This window comes from Heterocephalus glaber, unplaced genomic scaffold, assembly GCF_053883595.1.
Source record: "Heterocephalus glaber isolate CG9 unplaced genomic scaffold, H.glaber_assembly_v1.0 deba00001531, whole genome shotgun sequence".
NCBI lineage: Eukaryota > Metazoa > Chordata > Mammalia > Rodentia > Bathyergidae > Heterocephalus > Heterocephalus glaber.
In genome coordinates, this window is record NW_028258329.1 from 22821377 (window position 1) to 22847637 (window position 26261).

The 26261-nt window shown below is 53.7% G+C and overlaps 1 protein-coding gene and 1 long non-coding RNA gene across 5 annotated transcripts in view; one reads left to right on the plus strand and one right to left on the minus strand.

Moving 5' to 3' along the window:
* The window catches only part of Cemip (cell migration inducing hyaluronidase 1), a 135535-nt gene that overhangs the window by 63515 nt on the left and 45759 nt on the right, over nt 1–26261 (minus strand). The window contains exon 1 of one of the 3 annotated variants that reach the window (XM_004852888.3): nt 1097–1331. The exons of 1 other annotated variant lie outside the window; for it this stretch is intronic. In XM_004852888.3, coding sequence (XP_004852945.2) covers nt 1097–1134 — 38 coding nt within the window. In that variant the 5' untranslated portion in view covers nt 1135–1331. Of the gene's footprint in view, nt 1–1096; nt 1333–26261 lie in introns of those variants that run through there. One more of the 3 variants, XM_021264907.2, reaches the window with a different exon arrangement.
* Nucleotides 20700–22357, plus strand: LOC110350759 (uncharacterized). 2 transcript variants are annotated; one of them, XR_015441783.1, is made up of 4 exons: nt 20700–21487; nt 21599–21730; nt 21840–21937; nt 22076–22357. It is a non-coding gene; the product is annotated as an uncharacterized LOC110350759 (long non-coding RNA). The 2 variants fall into 2 exon arrangements; XR_015441782.1 differs by having other exon boundaries at nt 21599–21937.

Here is a 26261-nt window from a genome sequence, read left to right on the forward strand (position 1 = left end):
ATAATACTGAAAGCCTAAATACAAATGCCCACATATTATAAATAATCTTCCTATTACCTGCCCCAGAGGAAGGTAGAACAGAGATGGCAAATTGTCACTATCCACTTTATCCTTCTTCCTTAGTGACAGATCCTCTGGTTTTTATTTGGGCACAGGGCCACCAAGGATAAAGCCCACCCTCCTCAGTCTCCCTTGTGTGGACATGGAATTAGGTTCTCTGAATATAGCAGCAATACTAGGGAGTGTGTGCATTGCAGAAAATGCCCTTACAGAAAGGGTGGGAAGATTTTATTTCCTCCTGCCTCCTTCTTGCTAGCTGGAATGCAGATATGATAGCTGGATTTTTCAGCAGCTATCTTGGGGCACGTAGTAGGAGCCATGAGAATGGCAAAGCATATTAAACGATAGAAACTTAGCTCAGTCCCTGTGCAGAATGGAAATAGCCCTAGAAGATGGACTTACTTTTACAGTTCGAGAGAATTAAAGTTCTATTTCATTAAACTTCCATTTTATAAAAGCCACTACTAGTTTGCTCCTTTTCTCATATAGAAGGTGAACATGGGACTCACAGAGGCTGCCCTTAAACCAGCTCAACAGCAAATCTGATCGGCCTGACCTCTCCTGCACAGCAAGGCTCTGTGTGCGCTCAGTGAGCTGGGACAGGCAAGAGGGGTCCCAGAGGAGCTCCCTGGCCCCGCCTGTTCTCCACAGGTGCACGGGGAAGGGCGAGGGGCGGTATCCTCTTACGAGCACCTGCCTGCCTAGGACTGATTCTCAGAACAACAGGCCCTTTCTAGTGCTTCAGCTGGTAATGAGGTCACGCGGTGTGGCATTGGGGGATGGCACCTCTCCCACCCCAAAAAGATGGCTCCATTTCACACTCTTTGCAGCAGAAATGAGGGGACAGCAGGAGCAGAGGTGCTCCATGGTCCTGGGGCAAAGCCAGAGTGCAACTCCTCTCAGTCTCCAAAGGTAGCTTGTCCTTTGCTCTGCAGAGAAAGGGGGGCACCTACACAGTGCAGGGACTGGAGTGTGGCACCTTGCAGCCCTAACCTTCCAGTGACCCCCTGTGAGCCATGGGCTCCATGGGCCTTACCCTTCCCATGGAGAGAGTGGGGAGGGCAGTAACCTCATCTGATGAGGTCATAGGTCATTTCGAAAGCAGAAAGATGAAGATGCCCTTTCTGGGTAGATGCAAGAACAACTGTGCACAGGGGGCATAACACTTGACCCCTTCCCCCAAACAGGAGTGAGGCTCCTTCTGGGTCACAGAGCCAGCTGTCAAAGCTATGGGAGGCAGAGTAGCCCTGACCAGGACCCTCTGTGATGGTGACAGTGCTTTCCTGCCTGTGATGGCTCCCCATGCAGAGCACATGTGCCCAAAGTGCGTGCTGTGCAAGCAAATCCTGGATGGTTCCCTGAGTCCTCTGAGACTTGTCCAGCAAAGGAGGGTGGGCTTCTCCACTGGTCACTGAGAGCTTCCTGGCAGTAGAGTTGGGCTCAGATTCTCAGCTGGCAAGATGCTGTCGAAGATGTTGAAACAGCGCTGGCTGCAGCAATCCTCAGAGTAGCGTGCTGTCACAGTCAGCCTGTGCAGGACAATTGGAGATGCAGACTTGGATTCGCAGTCACAATGGGCCATGAAGGGTTTGGTGAATGAGTGTGGCAGACCCAATGTGAAGGGAAATGCAGACATCCCAAGGGCAACACTTAGGGTAACTCCATGAGTCATCCCAGGAGCCAGCCCAAGTTTTCCGGAAGCTCCGCATTTCCAAATCCACTGCCACTTGGGCTGGGGTCTGTCCAGCCTCACAGGCCCAAGGTGACGAGGCAGAATCAGGAGTGGAGGTGTTGCTTCCTGGTCTGTAGCTTCTCCTCGGCTCCCAGGGACCCAGGCTCTGCTTGTCCTGCAGGGAGCCGGTTACAGCCTGGAGTCGTCACATTTCACCTGCAGAGAAGAGATAAAATGATGAGCAGAGTAGTATAGGGTCCTCCAGAGAGGCCCAGGCAACAGCACCCATATGAGCCCACCTGAGACATCTCAGCCTGGGGCAAAAATTCCCAGCTCCTCCCCTCAAGGCCAGCACTCAGCAGGACTGGACAGCATGGGATGCGTCAGAAACAGAGGAGGCTGGAACATGGGGAAGCTTTGAGAGTGGACAGGAGCTGAGGCTTTTGGGGCTCCTTCTCGGGTGAGAGGCAGAGGGACTGCCCTCGATTACCCATGAAAATACAAGAGGGAAGCCAAGGCAGACTCAGCCCACACCAAATGTGGCAGCAGCAGAGCCCTGAGCCTCAACCTCAGCCATGCTGCCCTGAGAAGCCACCTGAGCACCCAGGCCTCACGTTCATCTGTAAACCCAGAAATATGAGCCTTAGGTTTCAGGGTTGTGTGAGGATCACGTGCAGATGGCAGGGTCAGTGTTCACGCAGCAGTACTCTTGTCATGGAGGACACTCAGGAGAAGGGCCGGGGGATGGGATCTGAGGACCTGGGTTTGAGCTCCACCTTGAGCTCTCATCAGCTGTGTGCCCTACGGGCCACTCGACCTCTCTAGGCCTTAGTCTCCTCATCATTAATACGGGTACAGTGACAGGGTCAGAGGATATGCTAGCTCAAAACCTGCCAGCTCACAGGGCCCTGGTCTCCAGACTCCATCCTATGGGAGTCACAGGGAGGACTCAGCTTTGAATTCTGCCCCATGACTTATATCTTATGGGGCCATGTACACAAGGAGCGATGCTCCAGAATAGCTTGAAGAAGAGACCGAACCTATGACCAGACCTCATCCAGACCCTCACCCTCCACAGTGCTCAGCGGAGTTTGGGGGAGATATTTTATCTGAGCCTGATGCATCTGGACACTGCCCTTAAGTTCACACCTGTGGGTACAGGTCACTTTTCTCCTGCTGAGAGGTGGCAGGCTTTGGAACCGAGCACACCCTGGGAATTGCATTGGGTGCAGTCTGATTTACTCTTACCTGCCAAATATGGTTGTGTGTCTTACTGGGCTGAATTGTGTGTCCCCAAACTCCCTGTTGAAACCTTGATTACCCAGGACCTCAGGCTGAGACTATTTGGAAATAGGGACTTTAAAGAAGTAAGGCAGGTTAAATGAGATCAGATGGCTGAGCCCTAATCCAGTATGACAGTATCCCCTGGAGCTGGTGTCCAGGAGGCATACTACTGTCTTGGGACAGCCTGAAGCTATGGCTTGGATGTGGTCCCCAAGGCCCATGTGTTAAAGGTGTGGCACTGTCGGGAGGTGGTGGTGTCTTTCAGGGATGAGGCCTGCTGGGAGGTCTTAGGTCATAGGAGGCACGTCCTTACAAGGGACTGTGGAACATCATCTCCCAGCACACCAGAAGTGAGCATCTTTTCCTCCCTCCATGCTCCTGCCACAGTGTGCTGCTTCATCACAGACCCAAAAGCAGCAGGGTCAACTGGCCATAGATTGAAACTCCTGAAACTGAGCCCAAACAAACCCTTTCTCTCCATCAGTTTCCCTGATGGGGATATGGGGACACAAGGTGTAGCACTTGCTAAGGTTGAATGGTTAACTGGTGGCAAAGTCCAAAGCCTGCTTCTTCCCCAGAATTGTATTTCTAATTCCTGATGATTAAACTACTTGGAATATAATCTCAGGGTCTGAGAATACAGGGGCTAACAGGAATATGAGAAACCCATCTAGCATGCCTCAAAACTATATGCACATGGAGTGACTCCAGGGCAGCTGGCTACACTGCAGGTTCTGATTGTGCAGCCTTGGGGTGGAGCTGAGGCTCTGCCAAGGGTCACAGGGCTAGTAGGTGGCTGTGTGGATTTGAACCCATATGGCCTGGTTCCGAAAACTGGGCACAATAGCCCCACCCCTGCCTTCTGTCACCGGGTCTACTGGGAAGAGTGAGTGTTTGATCTGAGCTATTTCCCTCCCTCTTATAGACAAATGGTGATTGTGAAATGAAGCTGGAGTGCAGTTGAGGGGAAGCCAGATAAGTACCTCCCCAGCTCTCTTGTGGTCATAGAAGCCTAGTGTCATCCCCTTTCATGAGACCAGGAGTTCTTTCTAGTGAAACCTTTAAATCCATGCCACGGCTCCTGGAGGCCCAGTGGAGCTGCTGAGATTTTGTTCCCCCAGGAGGGAAAGACCTTGTATTGACAGCAGTGCAGAAACTTGTAACATGCTCAGCCAGAACCCACCCTCCTCTTCTGTCAGGCAGGTTAATGAACCACATCCATTCCCTCTGTCTGCCTCTTGTCCCTCCCAGGCCCAGCTCTTCTCTGGCAGGGAAATGGAACTCTCACTGGGCACATGAGCTAAGTCAGCTTAACTAAAAGGAGATAAAATTAAGTCCTCACTTGCACGAGGCACATTCTGGGGGATCCATAGCAGAGTGTGGCACATGACCACCACCGGAGCCGCAGATCTGGATGATCTCTGACACCACAGGCACTGTCACTGGTCAGAAATGCAACTCTCTAGTCTCCTGGTTCTGAAGCAGCACCCCAGGGAGGAGAAGGAGTAGGGAGCCAGGGCAGCTCCCAGCCCCCTTCTGATATCACAGGTAGACCTGGGAGGAAGCCCAGCCCTGGGAAGGCCCCAGCCACTGTGCCAGCCTTATCTCAGAGTGGCTGCCACTGACAGGATATGTGATAATAGGGATAAGGACACCACTTACTCCTCAAAGAGAAGCACTTGGAAAATGCTTCTACAAACTGAGCACCTCCCAGGCTGCAGTGGGAAGCACCTGCTCCAGCGAAAGTGGTTCCTTCCATCTGAGAGACTCCAGCCCAGACCTCTTTCATGGTTGTAAAGCCCTGGACGCAGTCTGGAGCCTGGTGTCTTCCCCAGAAACTATGCTCTATCTCCTAAGGAGAAGCAACTTGCAGTGTAGTCTCAGGCTACAGTGGAGCTGCTAGGAAGAAGACACCTACACACACGCTTCACAGCCAGCACATCAGCCCCCTGGGGAAATTGTTAAAATGCAGGTTTTCACTCACAGGTCTGGGCCAGAGCTGGGTGCTACGTCTCCAGCAAGAGCTCATGTTCTGTGCAGCCAGGACCATGTTCAACTCACTCTCCACAGTCCATAGACACAAAGACTGCAGCCCACAGAGTAGGAGAGAGTTACTCATATTGATCAGGAGCAAGGAAGCAGAAACCTGAACTGTACCTGAGAGGAGAGTCACTGACTCCAAAGCATGGGACATGTATCATTTTCTGCATCACCCTGCTTGCTTGGGAGGAAGGAGGGAGAAGGGAAATTGGTCCACGCTTTGCCGTTTCATTTGAGACACCACCGTAGGTCAGAGTTTGGGTAGTAAACATATGCCTCCGTATCCCTTATCTGTTCTTAATTATCTCTCCCCCAAATATACTTCCTTTGATATGGGGAATTCCCACAGGAGCCACCTTCAGGGCCATAGAAGAGATGCAACAGCTCCCAGTAATAATAGAAATCCCCAATCACAGACCTGTCCCCATGCCCAAGCATAGTACAGGGAGTCTGTCAGATCCTGCTTATCCCCAGGTCCAAATCCCTTATCGCATCATCGGATCAGCCATGGGGCCTGACAACTTCAGAGCCTTTGCCAACATAGCTGGGAAAGGTGGCTCTGAAACCATCCTTCCTCCTAGACATCCAACAGCCTGGCCTTGGCAGCCATGGGGGGCCCTATGCTGGTGCTTTGGAAGAGGAAGGGAAGACTTCATTCAAGGACCCCAGCCCATCACTAGGCTCCCAGCCAGGCATGAATTTCCTAACAACTCCTTGAGGTTAAACCAGGAGGTAAGGAATTCAGCCCCAGGACAGACCTAAGCTTCCTTTGTTCAGAGCAGTGCCGCCCCCACAGAGTGGCCACTGGGCACATGAGCTAAGTCAGCTTAACTAAAAGGAGATAAAATTAAAATTCAGTCCTCACTTGCAGGAGGTACATTCCAGGGGAGCAGCAGATCGGGGTGACCTCCGACACTGTAACCACTGCCTCTGGTCAGATCTGGTTTGGAGCCCCAGTGCTCAGTGGTTTAGAAAAGGCGAACTAGAGCCGCAGATGTGCTCAGAGTCCCCATGCTGTTGAACCAGACAGCGGTGTTGGCACCGCTGGTGAGAAGGCAGAGCACAGCTCCACCTGGAACTGAGAACTATGGAGTCAGGGCCAGTGACCTGCTTTGACAAGTCCTTGGCGGATATTGAAGCTCTCTGTGGAGTCTCCCCACATCCTGTCCCTTCTCGTGCTACGGATTCTCATCAAACCCAGTCTGCCACACGCTCGGGCTTAGCTACTTCCCCTCTAATCTCACCACCAACTCAGCCTCGATCGTCAGCCTGCTGCTGCCTTGATACAGGGTGAGAGGTGTGTGGGCCCCCAAGGAGCCACCTTTTGCCTCACTGTGAAAGCTGCATCCCCCCGTCACAAGAGGGAGCATCTATGCTCAGGTACATGTGCCCCTGAGGGAGGCCTGGCCCCCACACTGTTAGGGGCGCTGCAGTGCATAGAGACCTGTGTAGTGCACGTGGCCAGGGGGGCTGGCTTGGCTCCAGCCCAGGGCTCTGTCTGCACAGCACACACAGTGGTCTCTTGCATTATGAGACCCCTCTCAGGGGCCTCGTCTTCTTCCTGCATGGGGGCGCCTGTTTCCCTTTTTCCTGATGCTTGGAGTAGGGAGATACCCTGAGAAGACCCCTCCAGAATCAGGTTAGTGCCGAGTCTCACTGGGTCTGTTGGCTGGGAGGAGGAAGAGGGACCACTGAGCACGTTCGAGCCCCCATGCGCTGGACACCAGGGACACCAGGGAGAAGTCTGCTTCCCGTGAAAGCAACGGGTGCTGGGCAAGGATGCCAGGAGTGTCCAGGTCGGAGAGGGGCAGGAGAGGGGCAGCAGGGGCCCCGCTGGGTGCAGGCAGGTGGGGCCAGGCTGCTGGGGCACCATGGGGGCAGGAGAGCAGGGGAGGATCTGAGACCTCGCACAGTGTGGACATAATTCCTTTGTCAGTGGCAGAGACCGTCCCAGCCCCAAGCTTCACCCACAACCTGGTCAGTCAGGTGAGGCTGGCACAGAATCACAGGACAGGCAGGGTCCCATGTGGATTTAGGACCAAAGGTGCCTCAAACCCTGGCCTGAGAATGTGCTGCTGCAGCATGAAGGAGGAGAAGGCACTGGGCACGGCGGGACAAGGAGAGTTCAGCATGGGCAGCGCCTGACCAGGGCCTTCCATGCCCAGGTGGACGTTCAGGTTTCCTGCATCCACTCCCTTCTCCTACATCAGGTTGCAGTGGCACTGGTCCACCTACCCTGCTCCCAGTGAGGCCAGGATCACCTGGCCAGTGAAGAGATCCCTTGCCCAAGATGTGGGACTGGTTCAGAAATGGTCCTGGCTGCTGGGCCATCTTTGTTTCTGTCTTGTCAGAGAATAAAGTGTGCAGAGTCCATAGAGGGAGGGAAGGAGTACTTGGGCACCCAGATCCAGCTGTGCCTGAAGCTAACCCTATCCTTGGAGTTTTCAATTACATGTGTGAATAAAGCTCCTTTTTTCGTTTCAGCCAATTTGAGTTGTTTTGGACATTTACTGTGGAAACAATCCTGACTAATAAGGAGCTAAAGGAGAAAGAAGGATGAAAGCTAGTACCTTACAAGTCTCTCGGTTCTCATAAAATGCCCATTTAGGTAAATCTGATTACTTTCCTGCGAGAAAAAGCATTCCTTTCCCTAATGTAGCACATCCCCAGCGCCCATGTCACCAGCAAAGGTGGACCATGGAGGAAGAATGAAAACCGTTGTGTGACCAAGTCCCAGCCACTCCTGCAGCACTGTCAGGAGGGTCTAAAGGCTGGCTCTGTAGCTTCACCTACCCCACCCCACAGAGCAGCCAGCGTGGGTCATGCCACAGTCTTGGCTGCCTGCTGGTCTAGACTGAAGCCTGCTTCCTGGGCCCTGCAGGGCTGGCCTGCTCCAGCCTCATCTCATGCCACTCCTCTCCCACCATGCTGGTCTCCTCTTTCCCTAGAAGGTGCCAAGCTCATCTGCCCCAGGGCCTTTGCACACGGTATTCCTACTACCTGGAAAGCTTCCCCCATCCCACCCACCTTCAGGGCTCAGTTTCACTTCCCATTCCTATCCAGAATTTTTCTGACATCCACATCCCATCTGAAGGTGTCCTTCTCTGTCAACTACTCCTACAGTGTGGTTGCTTTCTTCACTGGACATGGTGTAGAGTCACCTATTATTTACTTCTGAGTTGTATATGGTATGTAAGCTCCACAGAGGGAGGGCTCATGAGCAGTGGTAGTGCTACTGGGAGTGTGGAATAAAGGGTCTCAGTCCACTGGTGGCCATTGCAGCCATGGGAGTGCACACTGGCCTTGCCACCTATGGCTTCCAAGGGGCCTTGCTGTGCCCTGAGACCTCATCCACCTCATCTTCCCCCAGGAGAGAGAAAGACCTGCTGGCCATGTGCATCTCTTTCTGTCCTCTTCCTAGTGTCCCTCCAGCAATGCTGTTAGCCAGGAGCCACAGGACTCAGGGCGAGGGAAACTGGCCCCGAGAGGTCCCACAAAGAGCCCAGGCAGGCAGGCAGCTCCCGGGGAGCCCTCGGGTGGGACACAGACAGAGGCCACCTGGCTGGAGGGTCTCAGGCTGGCAGCAGTTCAGAGGGCGGCCTGGAGCCCACTGCGGGCTCACACAAACCCAGGAAGGCCCAGTGTTTGCATAGCAGCTTCGCTTTCTCTGCTCCCCCCAGTGCCTGGCCAAGGCAAGAGAGCACGCTTGATTCGGGTTCAAGGGTGGGCCACAGTCCCTTTGATCTGAGAGCCTTGTCTCTCCTGGTTATTTATTTGTGGAAACCACTCTGGTTTCCTACCACTTCAAATACACCTCCAGGAAGCCGGGGCAGGTGGAGTCTAGCGCAGAGGCCTGTTTTACTGCCCTGGGTGCCGCCAGCTCCTTGCACTGCCCTGCTGGTTCCATGCACGCAGGTGTGATTCAAAGCTCTGGGCTGCAGGACAGAAGCTCGCATTCTCTGCTGGAAAATGAGCTCTGAGGAAGCTAACGGGGAGCAGTGGCCATAAAGGAGCAAGGGTCTGTTGCATTCAGCTTTTTCTCTGTGGATAGAGGTCCTCAGTCAGGGCTGTGACGGAGATAGCCGCCTTCGGAAGCTCCTGCCCAGCCTGGGCCCGGGACCCCGACTCACCACTAGGGGACTCCAGGGCTCCACACAACTACTTCCCCACCGACCCAGCATTTCACTGCAGAAATGGTCCAGCTGAAAGTCTCACAGTGTACACTAACCCATCCACAACCTAGATGCCGCCAGTAACACTGCTCTGTCTGCATATCATCCACCTGTCCACCTGTCAACCTGTCCACCCAGGAATCAGCCAGATTGTTTGGAGGCACTTCCAGCACATTTCACCATAAAGGTGTCAGCAAGCAGATTTGCACATGAGTTTTTAAGGTTTTTGAGGCTTAACTTACATGTAAGCATGCAAGCCTCCTGTGTACATTTGTTGAGATCTGACTCTTTCCCAGGCAGTGTCCCCATGTCCTGGTCCAGCCACTTCTCTCCACAAGAGGCAGCTCTCTCCTCTTATCACCAGTATCAGAGCCATTCCGCAGGGGAGATGTGCCTCCTACCAGGGACTGACCCACCATGCGGCTTTGTGTGTTCCACTCCTCCCACTTTGCATGTTCTTGAGAAGCACCTGTGTTGTTGTATCAGGAGTTCACTTCCTGTAACTGCTAAGTGGTATCCAATTGTGTGAACAGACTACACTGCACGATTGCTTTCCTATTGTTGCTCCAGGCAGCCTCACACAGAAGGGGGTGGAGAGCAAACAGCGGGTCCTACTCTGCTATGGAAGTACAGCCGGGCGAAGCTATTTGTTTCTGCAAATCCCAAACCCAACACGATGCTGTGAAAGCAACTGTGCTTGGTTCAAATCCCAGATCCACCACTTAGCAGTTGTGTGAAACGGACAGTTGGCCCCTTTTCTGTGGAGGATAGCTTCCAAGTCTCCCAAGGATACCTGCAACCATGGAGAGTACATGTCTATGCCCTGCTCACACCTTATGTTCAAGGGAGCTCTGAGGCTATTAAGTAACAGAACACAAGCACTGAGATTCCACAGCAGCGCGTGGTACCCGAGAGGGCTTCGGAGTGGCTCATGGGTAGGTAGCAGATAGTGTGGGCATGCTGGATGAAAGGGTGGCACGTGTCTGGGCAGGATGTGGGGGGGCAGTGCAAGATTTCTTCACTCTGTGCATAATGGTGCACAACTTAAAACTCATGAATTATTTATTTGTGGAATTTTCCATTTCATACATTTGGATCATGGCTGACTGCGGGTAACTGAAACCACAGAAGACAAGCCACAGATGGGAGGCTGCAGTGCCTTCCTACTCTGCAGCTCTCTCCTCTGCAGATGCTGAGATAATAGAACCGTCCCCAGATGGCTGCTGGGCAATAGTGAGTCAGGGCCCAGGGGGTGATGGGCAGGGTAACTGGCCAGAGAAGGTGCCCAACAAATACCACTGTGCTTCCAAAGGTGCATGTTTGACCCCAGCCTGTGCCCCCTCAGTGACTCTAAGTCGAGAGTTCCATAGGTTCCTTTTAACATAGCAGCACTTTGTCATAGTTTATGGTATTACCCTGTGGACTTATTTTTCCTCTTCCTATCTTTCCCCCTTTCCCTCCCTGCTACCTCCCTTTGATGTTTTAGGCAAAGCAACCTGCTAGCACACAAGGCTATGTTAGTGTCTTCTGCCTGATTAAGGTTTTGAGAGAATTCAGAGATACTACCACGTGTACAAAGGCCCGGGAAAGTGCCTGCTGCGTGCTGCATGCTCCACACATGCACCTTCCACTCGTGGCTATGTGCTCTGGAGGGGCAGAGTGGGGACTGATTCACATTTACTGGAAGCAGACGTGGCTGCCTGAGGAAGTCCTGCCCAAAGGAGTCAGGACACCGGCTGCCGGTCACCACGGCTCTCTGCCCCACAGTGGCCTTTGAAAGTGCAATTGGAGGGCAGCGAATGTACAGTGCCTGACACACCTCCTGTACCCTTGGCCTGGTCCCCCAGGCCACAGCCCACGCCAGCAGCAGCTGCCAGGCAGTGAGCAGAGCCCCACCTCAGGCTCAGCCTGCAGGCTGCTTGGGTTCAGCCCAAGCCCACTATGCTGTCTCAGATCTTCCAGAGGCTTCTGCTGGAAAAAGTTACTCCTTGCTTTCCCCTGTACATGACAGAGAGGTCCTGGGTGAGGGAGGAGATGACACTCAGCTCAAGGCCATCCACACTGGCCCACAGCATTCCTCCAAGCCCGGGGTACCTGCCTGGTCTGAAACTGAACACAGCGCTGTCTGAGCAGCATTTCCTGCCTCTGTTTGTCTATTTTTTCTGGGTATTTTGTCTTTGACATTGGGATTCTAGTACTCTAGTGCAAGAGGCACCTTAAAAACCACTGAGCACACCTAAAATCTCTATTTCAGCTATTTTGAAATATGCATTTCTGTCAACTTATCACGGGTCTTAGCAGGACACCAGGATGAAGCCCTTGCTCCTCACTGCACCCTGAACCTGCTGGCCTGGGGCTCTTTGTCCCTCGCTGAAGTTAACAGAGCTTCTTATCACTAATTCTATCATTCTATGGTGTACACTCGTATCCAACTATCACCTTGTACCCCATAAATATATAGTTATTACTCAATATAAAGTAAGCTAAAACCAGGAAATGGACAGGAAACACTGAATCTGGGTTGCCCGAGGGTCCCGTGCAGGACATTCAAAGAGCAGTCCCAACTCTGCTCAGAATGTCAATCACATCTTTGGGCCAACAGGACGAAACTGTCTGTGTTCCACTGCTTGATCTGGACAACTGTCAGTTCCACATGGCTCACCTGTCCCTGTATTCAGCCTCCTCACACACACTCATCCCTGAATGGCGAAGGCAGGGGGGATGAGGGAACCCTGCTGCCCTTAGAATTACAGTGTCCTTTATCATCAGGCCCTCTGTTCCCATCTCTTTCCCAGGTAGCCCTGCCCCTACTAAAGGTCTATGCCATTTGAACTGAGCCAATTACCTTCTTGGGGCTTCAAATGCCCCAAATTCTAAAGTTTTCCAGCTCTCTGCCATGAGCCAAGGTCCCCGCTGGCTGGAACCCTCTGTGACCTGCCCTTTGACAGGATGGGTCACCTGACCCCATCCCTGCTTGGGGGGCTTCATTCTCAGCCCTGAACACTTGCGCTCACTGACCAAAGCTAGGCTGGAAACTTTTGTCCTGGTTCCAGTCTCCTTGTGGCATGGCTTCATGGCCACCTTAGAGTCTTAGGAGACCCCTTGTGCATTTCTACCCTATTCTCTATGCCTTCCTGAGGGAGCACAGTCCCGTCTTTGACAGAATAAGAACAGAGGGGGGATTCCCTTCCCTGGCCTGCCCAGCCTGGAAGGACCATGGAAATGGTGCATGAGGGTGTGGGCCATGGGCATCTTACCCCACAGTCATTCAGACACCTACCAGGAGTGGATCCCCTGTGTTTACAACTCAAACCATGTTGGAACAAAGACAAGGCAAATAGCAAACAAACATGGCCCAGACACTTAACAGCACACTTTGTCTCCCTCCTCCTCGGCACTGACAAGGAGACAAGCATCACTTGTTGGCTGGTCTCCAGGGTCCTGGCACAAAGGGTGAACGGGTGGGGTGAGAGTGTCCCTCACAGTGTGTTGTGACATGAAAGCAGAGGCAGAGAACCTTTCTTTGAATGAGAACAAAGGACTGTTTTAAAAACACGTTTCAGTATAAAGGAAGACAATGCCAGAGGAAATGTCAGTAGGCTGGCTCAGAATGTTTCCCATGCCATAAAAACCAGTGACCATTCCAAGAGTGAAATCAACACCACTGCTCCTATTAGTTGTTATCATACCTCTCCAATTAAAAAAGATTGAAAGCAGCCAATAATTCCCAAAGGGTTCAGATTCTGATTCAAATGATTTGCACCTGACTAGGACCTGCTATGTGCCAGGCATATTGAACTATTTACTGACTACTCTGAGGCTAAGTGTTTTGTACGAGTTCACATAATCTATAAGCAATACATCTGCTCTAGAGTTCAAATTATTGGACTTTCAAGTCACTGGATTTTCCCCAGCTAGCCTGCTATTACATGGAACCAACAGCAGTAAACTCTAGACTCTAGAACCCCTTCCTGCCTGCCAGACTCTGTCTCCTCCCTTGCTCATGAACCATGAAGCTCTGCCTGTGACTTCCTCCCTCCTCCCTCATCATCTCTCCAGTGCCATGCTCAGTGGCTCCCAGATCTGCTGCCAGTGGCCTTTCTTCCTCCATTTGCCCCATCACCTGCAATGCTGTCAGAACATTCTTTCTCAAAGGTGCATCTTGTATTTCACACCTTCCAAAAACCCTTGATATTGCATGTAGACCCCAAGGGGTGATCCCTAGATGCCCCCCAAGCCTTACTCTGGCCACTCTCCATGCTCCATCCCACCTTGTGACCTACACTCTTGGCCATTCTGGGTCACCAGATGACTGTCAGACACCCAGTGCCCTCTGGACTCTCATTTTCTCTCTGTCCTCACATTATTTCTGCATGGAAGGGACCTACCACCCATCAAAGGGGACCCAAAGTCACATCTTCCCTGGAGCCTTTAGTGAGTCCAGAAGACTGGTGTTGGCTTCTTCCTTATTTCCCATCTCTGTAGCACTGGTCTGTTACCAGGATTGTCACCATGGAATGTTATTACACAAATTTCCTGAGCTAGACTGGGAGTTACTGGAGTACGGGAGCCTCTGCATCTCTGGTCCAGACTCTAGGACAGAATAGGGATTCAGTCAATGGTTTTTGGATGAGTGGCAAAATCAGCACTCCACAGATCAATGAACAAACAAATCGGGTTAATGCTATGAGGCTCATCAGGAGGTGGATTAAGCTTTTCAGCCAATCACTATCTCCTTCTCATCCTTTGCTTGCTCCTTGATCCTGCTGTGAGTGTGGGAGACCCCAAGATTGTATGTCTCCTCCCCCAACACTGTCCCTCCCTCACATGGTCCTGCCCTGGTGCTGGCTCTGGCTGGCTGGTGTGACCACGGAGCTGTTTCTCAGGATGCTGGACTGGGGCTAGAGAGAGCTCTTGCTGCTGTGGAGGGAGCCTCTGTCCCTGCTCCTTGTCACCCCGGAGCCCTGCTTCACTTGTGCCTGAGGCCTCCTTTCCTGGCTCTTTTCCACATTTGCTCTTTCGAGCCTACCTAGGACTCTCTGAGCACTCACTTCCTTCTGGCTTTGGTTACTCTGAGTCAGTGTTGTGCTTTAGATCTAGAGTGTCCCCCAAAGTCTAATGTGTTCAGGGGTGGAACTTTCAGAAGGCATTTTGATTGTGGGGTGCTATGCTCATTAGTGGATTAACCCAATGAGGAGCTCATAGCTGCCTGTGCCATTAAGTAGTGGGGCTGGTTGGAAGAGGTGGGTCACTAGGGCTGCCTCTGGAGGGTGTCTCTCTCATGCTGGTTCTTTCTTGCTCTGCTTCTTGGCTGCCATGGACTGCATAGCTTTCCTCTACCACCTCCTTCCACCATGCTGTTCCTGCCTTAGAGCCAGCTGAAAATGGGGACTAACCCTCCAAAGCCACAAGCCAAAGTAAACCTTTTCTCCTTAAATTATGTATGCCAGGTATTTGGTGCCAGTGACAGAGAGTGCCTAATATTGCTGGGTTTCTGTCACTGACAACCCTGGAGCCTTGGCAAGCAAGCAGTTGGGGAGACAGGGCTGGCAGTGTGGCCTGGCTTTGACTGAGGCCTGCTGGGCATCTGGGGACCCACTGTTGTGAGGGGCCCTCTCCTCAACTCCACCGGGCAGCACAGTCCCTTAGACATGGCTTCTCCCTAACATCCTCCAGGACCTGTCTCCTTGAGAAGTGACAGGAAGACACTGATAGGGTAGCTGACACCCATGGTCTCCTGTACATACCCCCAACCCTGACTGGGAGCCAGTGGCAGGGCAGCTCCTGCTAACATCTCTGACCCTGACTGCTCCACACTCTGCCCATTCCTTGACATGACCACCACAACAGCCAGCTTGCTACCTGAACCTCCCAAATCCACATCTGTGACATTCCCATCATGTTCAGAAGTCCCAGAACAGCCTCTCCTCACCTTAGCACAGGGGTCCCTGCCAGACTCAATACACAGGTGCTGATCACTCTTTAAAGTTGTCACATGGCCACGAACGGTCTCTCGGACCATCCTAAGTGTCTGTCTCGGCTCACTCAGCTCTGCCTGAAATCCTTCCTGCCTACTCTGGGCCTTGCTTCCTCCAGCACATTGGAACTCGGCCTCACCTTTGAGAACCTCCTGATCTCCCCAGCCAACAGCTCATTCCTGGCTCCTCTTCTTGCTCTTTCTTGCTCTCTCCTCTGTCTGCTGCATGCCCTGCTTAACCACATATAACTGTCATGTGGAGAGAAACCCTACATGTCCTTCATGATCCCCCATCCATCCGTTCCTCCAGCACATGAAGAGCAGGTGCTGGGGCTAATGGCCTCAGAGCCGTGTGGTCCCTGGGTCTTGCTGTAGGAAGAGATGAGCAGGAGAGAGGGAACTAGCCTGGTGATCTGGGTGGAGGTGGGCTCCTTTCCCAGCTGGGCAGCCAGGCAGCCAGGTGAGGATGTGGGCAGCAGGCAGAGTGTAGGGGAGTCTGGGGATCAGGCAGGGGGTGTGGGCTACAGACATCACTGAAAGGAGCCCCCAAGGACTGAGGTGTGACTCAGTGATGAGCACTTGCCAGGCATGTGCGGGTCTCTGAGTTACATCACTAGCACTGCAATTTTTAAAAAAATGAAGTCCTTGAAGCTGTGCATGCATGTGTGTATGCGTGTGTGTATGTGTGTGTGTGTATAACATATCACAGAACACACCAAGTTTGAGGTTTCATCCTGAGCTATGAAACTACAAGAAAGTTCCTTTGGGGTCCCTGGTGGGGGCTGCACCCCACAGGGCAAGACTGGCCCTGCCCTCAAGAGCAGAAGCAACCTACTTCTGGGCCCCAGGGCCCCACATGCCCACCTTCTCCTGGGGCCCTGCCCACCCGAGGGCAGGTGGCACCCTTTGCAGGCAGGAAAAGCATGAGCATTGAAGTCCCCGCCTGGTGCACGGGGGTGGGTAGTCCAGCTGCCACATTTGGCTGCCAGCCAGGCCCAGCACCTGCTCAGTCATCGGTCAGCACCCACCTTTCCCTGCCCAGCAGCTGCCAACACAGTTGTGCTCCCGCAGGCCCCAGGCCACTCAAGGACTCACCCTCCTGAGCAGCATCAGGAGCAGTCTCCTTCCTCTCCATGGAGCCTCACTGGCATGATGCCCCAGAAGAGGTTCTCTGTAGATGGGGCCAGACAAACCAAACTTCATCTCTCTCCCAGAAGCACCAGCTATGTTCAAGTCCCAGCCTGGGGAGAGGCCCCACTGAAGCCTTGGCCTGCACAGGCTCTGCCCTCTCAGTCAGTACCTGTAACTGTATTACAAGGTGTGTGTGTGGGGGGGGGTGAGGCCAGCCTGGGGTGTCAGAGCTCAAGGCAGGGGCAGCTGAGCCAGGCCTCTATGGCCCCGTCCCAGAGCCAAAGAGCACGCATGGCTTCTCCACCAGAAAAAGGCCATGGAGGCCAGTGGTGGAGACAGAGCAGGAAGAGCCAGGGGGCAGGAGGAGGTCAGGGTGTGGAGAGTCTGCCTCGCCCCCAGCCCTGAAGAATCCACAGGTTCCCACTCAGGTTTCTCCAGGCTGTCTGGTGAGTCACCTACTCTCTGTCCATCTGGAAGGAAGCTCATTCCCATGACAGGATGCAGAGCCCTGTGTCCAGTCTTGGAGCTGAGGTGCCCCTGGTCCCTGCAGGAAGTATTTAGGACTGACACATATGCTGGACAGCCTTGCTCCACAGCATCTGTCTCACTGGAAACCACTGGAGGAGTCTGGGGTTGGGCTGACCATCGCCAAGCTCACTGGGTCAGGTCCCCTGTCTCTCGGCTCCTCCTGATGGGCTGATCCACGTCTGCCATGTGGCCAGCAATCAGGCCCAGCCTGCTGCTCCCTGCTGCTCTTTACCTCTGGACAAGCCTACAGTTGTGCCAGGAGATGGCCTTGGTGTGATCTTTGATCCCACAGCTCAAGGGCCTGTTTCTTGGGGCTCATCACACAGACACAACTGCCGCTGACTCCCAAAGGACTGGAAAATACCTGTCATTTCTAGTTCTGAGGATCCTACTCCCAGGTCGCACAGCAGTGCAGGGCGGGACTGCTACTCTCAGTTCCCTGGGTGGCGGCTCCTAAGCGCTCTGCTTTCCCCGAAGGGTCCTGCATCACTGCAGCTGTGGTAAGAGTCCTGCCTGCAGCCACCCCAGCAAGCCTCACGTGGCTTGACAGCGGCATTTCTATCCCCATGGAGCCCAAAGTTCCCCTTCCCCAGTCCCCAGTGCTAGGTAAGAACACCCTAGAACACTTCTAAGCTACATTCTTCAGCCCTTTCCTGCAGATCTTGATTTTGTAGTTTGGGGCTTGGGCCCAGGACTTGACCATTTTCAAAGGCCCTCAGGATGTAGGGCTCAGCCAGCAACAGGAAACCCCTGAAGACAGCCTCAGGACTTTTCCAACAGCCTTTGACCCTGCACTAAGAAACAGCCTCACACTGACACATAGGCCGAGGTCACCTTTCTATTTCAGCCTCCTGCACCTTTTGGCTCTTGAGTTTGATGCCCAAGTCTTCCCCCTAGCTGGAGGCATCAGGACCTGGGCCCAACCAGGCAGGAAAGAGATGGGCCAGTCTCAAGCTGCCACAGTCACTGAGCAGGAACTGTTCCCAAGGCCCTCATGGAGGACCACCAGGGCAGCATCACACAGGAGAGGGGAGTGGCAGCAGGGAGCCTTCCCACGCAGCCCTCTGGCCCTGCCACTCACTATGCAGGCAAGTCACTTGTACTCAGAGCTTGCTTCCTCCTGTGGAAAATGCAAAGAACAGCAGAGCCTGCCCCCAAGGTCACTGTGAAAATGAAATGAGATAGCACATTGGAAGCACTGAGGTCACTGGTGCTTGGTACCCCTTCTATAAATGTTAGTTCCTGTGCTGATCATTACTATTTATTACAGCATCTGTTGAATCTGTTAGTCTCAGAACCCATGAACTCTGCCACCCCAAAGAGAAGGTGAACTTGACACACCCTGGTTAGACATCAGCCTCCACGTGGAGGAGCTCACTTCACACGTGACGTGCAGGTGAGGTTTCAATCCAAGAGCTCTTCCAGTCATGGCTGGCAATTCCTTAATCGTTAATCAGTTACCACATGACCAGGCAATTCCTCCTAGGCATATACCCAAGAGAAATAAAAGTGTCCACACACAAATTTCCATGTGAAAGTTCATAGCAGCATTATTCATCACCAGCCCCAAAGTGTAGTCAGCCCGCGTGTTCATCAACTGATGAACAGATCAATACATATAGTCCACCCGTGGAATGGAACAGGGGTCAGCCATGAACAGGAGAGAAGCCTGGGTCCATGCTATGACAGGGGTGAACCTTGAAAAAACTACACTCCAAGAACAAAACCAGACACAAAAACCAGCACTATGTGATTGCATTTATGTGGGAGCTCAGAATGGGCAAAACCATACAGACAGGTCAGGTTAAGGGTTGTCAGGGGCTGGGAGGAGGGGAGAATGGGGAGAGATGGGTAACGGGTAGGGTGCGTGCCAACCGGGGCCATGAGATGTTCCAGAGCTTGTGGAGCTGGTGATGGCTGCACAACTCCCCACAAAATAATTACACATTTAAAGAGTGAATGACAGCTGGGGATTTAGCTCAGTGGTTTCACCGCCTGCTGTGCAAGCGCAAAGACCAGAGTTCGATCACCGGTACCAAAAAAAAAGAGCAAATGACATATGTAAGTTATATTTCAAGAAAAAAAAAAGTCAGAAAAAAAATCCATAGTCACTCGTCTCCATTGGCCTCCCTGAGCCTCACTGTCCTCAGCTGTGAAGTGGGGTGAGGCCTAAATCAGAGAGTGCTTGTACATCACTCGATGCCCACCTCAAGCTGTCAAGTCACACATAAGTACCGCAGCGGTCATCATTCCCATTAGCCATGCCAGGTCATCCTGAGAAGCCAGGCTGCACCTCCACACAGCCCCTGCGAAGCACCCCAGCCCTCTCAACAGCACAGCCTGCCAAGCAGCACCATTTCTGTCTTGGGGGGCGACGCCAGGCACCAACCTACCCTCAGATGTAGCTGAGTCATGCTTCACCTTTCCATTGCCCTTGCTCCTAAGTCTGCCCCTCATTCATTCATCAGGTAAGTATTTCTGGAGTGCCTACTGTGTGCCAGAGCTGAGCAGTGCTCAAGCAGACAGCCGCGGTCCCTCTTCTTGGATTTACAGTCTACTTCGGGTGGACCACATGAACCTAACAGCCACAAAAACAAATGCACAATTACAGACTTGATATAATAAGTTGTTGTTCAAGGTGTGGATGCAGGATGCTACAAGAGGGCCTAATGGAGTGGATTTCCATGGGGTGGGGTGCAGGACAAGCCTGTCAGGATATTCAGGATGACTGGGGCTTCCGTGGGACTGTGAGTGGCATGCAAGCAGGTGTCCTGTCACATTCTGACCTGTGGGTGGGGGAGGTGTCCGGCTCCTACTGGAATCTCTCTGGGACTGACTGACACTACAAAAACTGTCCTGTGGCCGTCTTTCCATAGTGTCTGTCCCTCCCTCTGCTACCTGGTTTGACCCAAAGCTAAAAGGTTCGCATAGGGTGGTAGAGGAAGCACCTGTCCCTCCCCTAGGGGAGGTTTCAGGGCAGGGTGGGTGTAGCAGAGGGCGTGACCACCCAGGACAGGGTCAGACTGAGGTGTGGCTGGGGAGGGTGGAGTGAGGTGTGTTGGGGTCTGGCCCGAATGTTTGCTCATTCCCCAAGTTGCCAAGCCCATCTTTGCAGGAGACATCTCCTGTTTTCTCTGGTCTAATCTAGCCCTGCCTAGAGGCTGGATCTAGCTCATTTCCTACCTCAGTCATAGTCTGTCCCATCCAGCCCATAATAAAGTCCCCACGGAATATTCAAGGTTTGAACCATGCTGTCCTGGACTCCACTAAACTAAAATCAGTTTATGTAAACGTCACACCCAAGCACCTGTCTTCCCTAGACAAATACCAGGAAGGAGGTCAGAACACACGCAGGAAGAGGGAGGTGGCCCTCCGCATTTCCCTCATTCACTAGGTTGGGCACCATGGACAGTTTTCTTATTCCACAATCATTTACCACTTGTAGTCACTGTACTGTGTGTAGCCCAATGTTTGCTTAGCATATTTCTGAAATGTACACCTCTCCCAATACTCACTTCATCCCCCAACAAATAACTGCCCAAACACTGGGTATACATACACATTTTTAGTTTATATTAGTTTAAAATGGTCTCACAGGTCATTCATATTTAGGAACCCCTCAGATGAGCTGATCTTCGGGCTTTGCTGACACTGAGAGAATAAACAAGAACTGGGTGCAATGTGTGCTGGGCTCCCCTTGAGGCTGGGCCAGGCCCTGGCCACCCACCTGAGGCTGACCCCGGCCCTGGCCCCAGCCCAAGCCTTGCTGTACTTCTAGAGCAGCCTCAGGAAGTGCCGACATGTCTGGGCGTGGCCACATCATTCAAGGCTCTCCTCTGTCACCAGGCTGGTCCCCTGGGAACTCAGCCTAGAAGGGAGGCGGGACAGGATGTGGAGGGCAGAGCCAGCTGATCGGGCCTGACTGGCTTAAAAGCACCTCAGTGGAGAAGACAGAAATTCCTCTTTGGGCTGCCCTATCCCCGTGAGTCATACTGGGGGTGGCTTTCAGGAATGTACCCAGCCAAGGACAGAGGCAGCAGCCACCCAGAAAGCCCACAGAGGGAGGAAGAAGGGCAGAGCAGCGCCTGCCTAAATTTAGGAGGGGCCGCAGCTGTTTCCACCTGCTCTGTCAGGCCCCTGCGTTCTGGCATTCGGCTTATTTTAATGGCACTGGCTCCGGGCTTGGGCTTGGCCAACTCCCCCAGATACATTAAGGCACCCCCAGTGGCAGGGGCTCAGACATGGGGCCGGGGGCAGCTGCAACTCATCCCAGGAAGGGGAGGCTGGGCTGGTGAGGGTTGCAGGAGCAGGAAGTCCACACCCACTGACCAGCTGCTCCTGAGGGGGTGTGGGTGCCCGGGCGACTGGTGGGGGGCTGGGCAGGAGCCCTGGGGCCAGGCCTTCTGCAGTGGTATGTGATGCCTTCGCAGACACTGGATTCCATTCCTACCTGGCTCTAGTGCTCATTCATTGGGGGCCTTGGGCAGTGTTTGTTTCCTCCCTGCCTCGGTTTCCTCATCTGAAAAATGAGAAGTCTCACTTTCCCAAGGAAGCCACCGTGATGGGAATCAGCTCCTGTGAGGCCTTCTCCTGAGGGCGGGGCAGGCCTCTCTCTTGACCCAGGTATGAGGATGCTGGGGCAGAGCCCCTTCATGACTTCCCTCGGCACCTGTGCTGCTCACCCCCACCCCCCAAACCTCCACAGGCCCTCATCTGTGGGCTCTCTGTCTCCAGCACAGGCAGTGTGTGCAAGGAAGAGGAAGAGCAGGAGGGCAGACATGTTCGGTGGATGCACTCAGAGCACCCCCACAGTGCCAGCCTCCTGCAGGCACCTGGTGCAAGTTAGTGAAACAAATGCACGGACAGGTAAGTAAGGCAAAGAGCTCCCAAGTCGAACTGGCTACATTCACCAGCCTCTCTACCTTGGAGCAGCCAGGTACCCGGCATTTCTGACCCTCCTTGTACTCACCCGAAGAGGGGACAACTACAGTGCCTGTGCTCGTGGGGCCACTGTGAAGACTGCATGAATTCCACCTGGACACCTCGCCAACATCTTGAGGTCAGCTTGTGCTGGTGAGCTCGTCACCTCTTCTCAGCAAAACACTCCCACCATCGCTTTTGGTTGGTGGCACTGCCAACCACTCAGTTCCCATTTCTCCCCCCACCCTCCTCGGGCACCTCATCACTCACCACGTTCTCCTTCCTCCACAGATCTCCAGAATCCATCCCCTCCCACCCCCGCTGCCCTGCTTCTACCTCTTCTCAGGCTCACCCAGTGTTACGGGCACTTCCCCTGCCCCAGGCCCTACAGCACCCAGCCTCTCCTTCAGCCTGGGGAGAAGGGAAGGGAGCAAAGGACTGTGGGAAGAAGGGAAGACAGCAGGGCTGGAAGCCTGCTTTAGGTACAACTAGGGGCCTTTTAAATCTGCCACAATGCTATGTAGAAGAGACAAAAATAAATATTGGAAAGGAAATACACCTGCAAAATGTGTACAGGTGCTATCCAACTTGTTTCTGTCCCGAAAATAAACCTGTGAGTTGGTCATTGAGAACCTGGCCCTGCATCTTCTGATAGAGATGGGGCCTAGAAAGGGCCTGGATCACTTACAACTTCTGGGGAGCCCCCAGTCCCTGTGTGCCAAGCACTGTGCCACCTCAACTAGGAAGGAATTATTGTCCCTACTTGACAGATGAGGGAACAGAGTTCCTGCAGTAACTCCGGGTCATATGGCTAGTTATAGGGGGAATTTCGGGTTCATTCCAGGTCTCTTATCCAAAGGCTCCTGCTTTCTCCCCCTCTGTGCTATGTTGCCATTAATTCTCACTGTATGGCCGCTGCTCTGATTGGTCAGCACCGGCCCCAGCCTTGCCATTGGCCCACACCTCTAGGAGCAGGAGGGTCCAGGCTGCTCTCAAGACCCGTGAGAGGGGAACGTAGGCACAGAAGGGGGAGCTGCCTCAGTGAACCGCAGTGGGGCTGACCCAGCACATCAGGGTCAGATAGACAGCAACAGAAATGCCACAGAGGGACAGTGTGTGTGCACTCCTGCCCCATGACTGTGGTCAGATGGCAGATGCGAACCAAGACAAACTGGAGGACTTCCTCCCCTCTCTGGAGGGCAGGAGAGGAATCTGCCACATCTTCCTCGGCTGTGGACTCAGTGCCCTCCTACCCCCGGCATGGAGACTTTTGCTCAGGTGGCCTTGGTGTCTGACAGCTGAGACAGGGTCACCTGCGGACCACCCAGGGACCGAGTCTGGCCTGCAGGTGTGTATGGTTCAGCCTACATAGTGTTTTGAACAATTTTAAAAATTGAGAAATTTTGCACAAATATCTAGAGATCTAGTTTTGATGGAAAATTTGAAGATGTGGCAACCCAGTCCCAAGTCCCCATATGGTAGTGATCAGCAGGGGGGAAATTGAAGCCGCCCCGTGCAACTGGAGACAGTCTCCCCTCCAGGACGTGCCAAGGAGGGAGGGGATGCTCAGGCCACGCTGCCCACCACCCAGGGCTTGGGAGAACAGCCGCTGTTTCCAAAAGCTGTGTCTTCCTCCACTTGCGGCCAGCAAGGACAGAGACCTGCTTTGTCAGCTAAGGAGGCTGGGCATGGTGGCCTCATGGAGGGGGGTCAGGCACTACCAAGCCCACGGGCTGGGTCCCTCCAGGAAGCCTGCTAGAGCTCCTCATATAACATCAAACACCATTGCTTCCTGGCCTGCCCGGGCACCTGGGCAAACCCTGGCACACAGAGGCCCCAGTGGCTGCCCATGCAGTGGCTGCCCATGCAGTGGCTGCCCATGCTGTGGGCTCCAGCACCTACAGTCTGGCAGCGTGGCTTGTACCACTCCGGCTCAGGCCTGTTTACTTCCCCGAGCCCGAGCCATGCAGGAACCTGGCGCCCACGGCCTGGAGCCTTCTTTAGAACTACCAGGAGGATTTTTCACTCCAGCTTCAGGAGTTTCCAGAAAGCCCAAACAACTATTTCAAAACGGCTGCCTTGCCACAGCTCTGGGGGCAACACCAAGCACAAGGGCAGGGCTGGTGGGCAGCAGGGCCCCAGGAGGAGGCTACGGACTGGTCTGGGCCCGCTGGGGACCCCACTGATACACTCCAGGGGCCCTGAGGCCTCCACTGGGCCCCCTTTGGACTTGAGCCCCCACTGCTGACCTCCCTCCAGAATGGGAGCTGGTGGCTTCTCTTCCCTGCCAGCCTGGGGGACCCTCTAGAAGAAGGATTCAAAAACCCCTGCTTCAGCCCCCACCCATCTAGTCTGGGAGACCTGGGCCCTGTCCCTGCCCCCCTTTTCATAGTTGTTTCCTCAACTGTGTCCTGGGGTTCACAGCTCTGCTCTGTGTGGGGGACATAGCTGGACCACAGTAACAGTGTGCAGGTCAGAAGCTGGAAGGAGCAACAGCCCCTGTAGAGAGTCACTACCCATACCCACTGCACTGCCTGCAACTCACCACCCAGGGAGGAGTGGACCTTTATTTCTGTCCTACTGGCCTGCCAGGGACCTTCTGGAGAGCTTCAATGCAGCAATACAGCCCTCCAAGGCCTCTGACTCCTTTGGTCAGCACCAGGACGAAGACCTAGAGCAGCTCCATGAGGGCTGCCCTGATCTTCCAGGCCGTGTAAACAGCAAGAGCCTGGGGGGCAATGAGCAGGCTGCAGCCACCCCTAACACCAGCTGCAGCCTCACCCTGCTGTTGCCCATGCCGGGACCGTTGATGGCACTGTCCTCCTGCAGAGCTGGCTCAGGGTGCAGTCGCAGAGAGGTGCAGAGCCAGGCTTTGCACTCCCTCCCCAGATGCTCAAGTCCTCCCTGTCCTTGGGCTCACCTATCCTACCCTATCCACTGGAACAAGCTTCCTGTCTGTCTCCTTAATTCATTCTTTAGTCAGGCCTCAGCAATGTCATAACACAAACAAGCACACACACATGGGTGTGCACACCCACATATGCACACCTTTGGCTCTACAGCATTTGCTCTGAGCCTCCTTGGAACAGGAGGGGGCCTGCACTGTGGAGTGAGCATCCTGCTGACAGGGAAGGGGCAGGGCCTCTGAACCAGGTGTTTCCTACTTCAGGGTGTGCAGCTCCTTCCCCTCTCCCTCTGTTCTGAGAACCCTGCCCAGCCCCAGGACACTCCCTGCCTCTCAGAGGGCTCAGCCACAGCCAAGACACTTGAGGGCAGCTGAGTGCTAGACACTGTGGCAAAAGGCCCCTGTACTTCATGCCAATTCTATGGCCATCCAGAGAGACGTGGATTCTTGGAGGTCTAATACACTTCTCAGGGGAGTTCAGCCCAGCAGTGCAAGGGATGCCCATCATGTGCTGGAGCCCAGAGGCCAGGCCAGCTGACTCAGCAGCAAGAGAAGGCAGCACTGCAGCTGGCCTTGAACCCAGCAGGGAGTCAGGGACCTGCAGGTGCCATGGCACAGAGTGCACATGGGTACAGCTAAGACCCCAGACAGGGGAAGAAGTTGGCTGTGTTGCAGTGATCCACCAGGGGTGGCTCACATGAGTACCAGCCACAGCCACACTATGCACTCAGCTGGGACACTTTGGCCTCACCAGCCAGCCTCTGGAACGAAGAACAGTGGCCCTGCCTAAATATAAGGATGCTCTGGAATGTTGGGTGTTTCCTCTGGGTGGGAGAAAGATAGAGGAAACCCTGCTGGCACAGGGGTCCAGCACCCAGCATCAGCTGCTTGGTGCAACATGGCCTCTGAGGGCCCTCGGTGGCACTCAATCCGAGTTTTGGCTGCAGACTGGACACCCGTAGTTTTCTCAGCTCCAGTGACCTCTCAGGAATGGTTTGAGGAGAGACAGGAGCTGATGCCTTCAAAGTGGCCTGTACCAGGCTGCAGGGAGAACAGCTCCCAGAGGACTCCACTTCTTGGCAGCCTTCCACCTCATGGCACATGCCACTCACTGGTCTGCCTGTCTGTGTGTCAAGCTCAGAGCCTGGCAAGGTAGCCCTGTCCCTCCCTGTCTGCAGGTCTCCAACTGCCTGGCTAAAGTCCAGTGATTTCTGTGAGGCAAGCTCTCTGGAAGAGGCCAGAGGGCTGCTCCGGGGTTTTAGCAACCCCACTTGTCCCTTGGCCTTGGGGACCCAGCTAAAGGTGACACATCCCTGGATGAGATTTAGCTGATGATTGCAGGCTACATGGCCTGCAGGTCTGTTCCCAAGGAAGGGGCTCAGAAAGTCCTCTACGACTTCTCTGCTTAGTCCTTACAATACTACGTTATTGTTCTAGCTTGTTTTATAACATCACTTATGGGGAGGCAAGAGGAATTTCAAGGGCAAGCCCAGCCTGGGCAACTCAGTGACTTAGCAAGACCCTGTCTCAAAATAAAAATAAAATAAAATAAAAATGGGCTGGGGTTGTAGC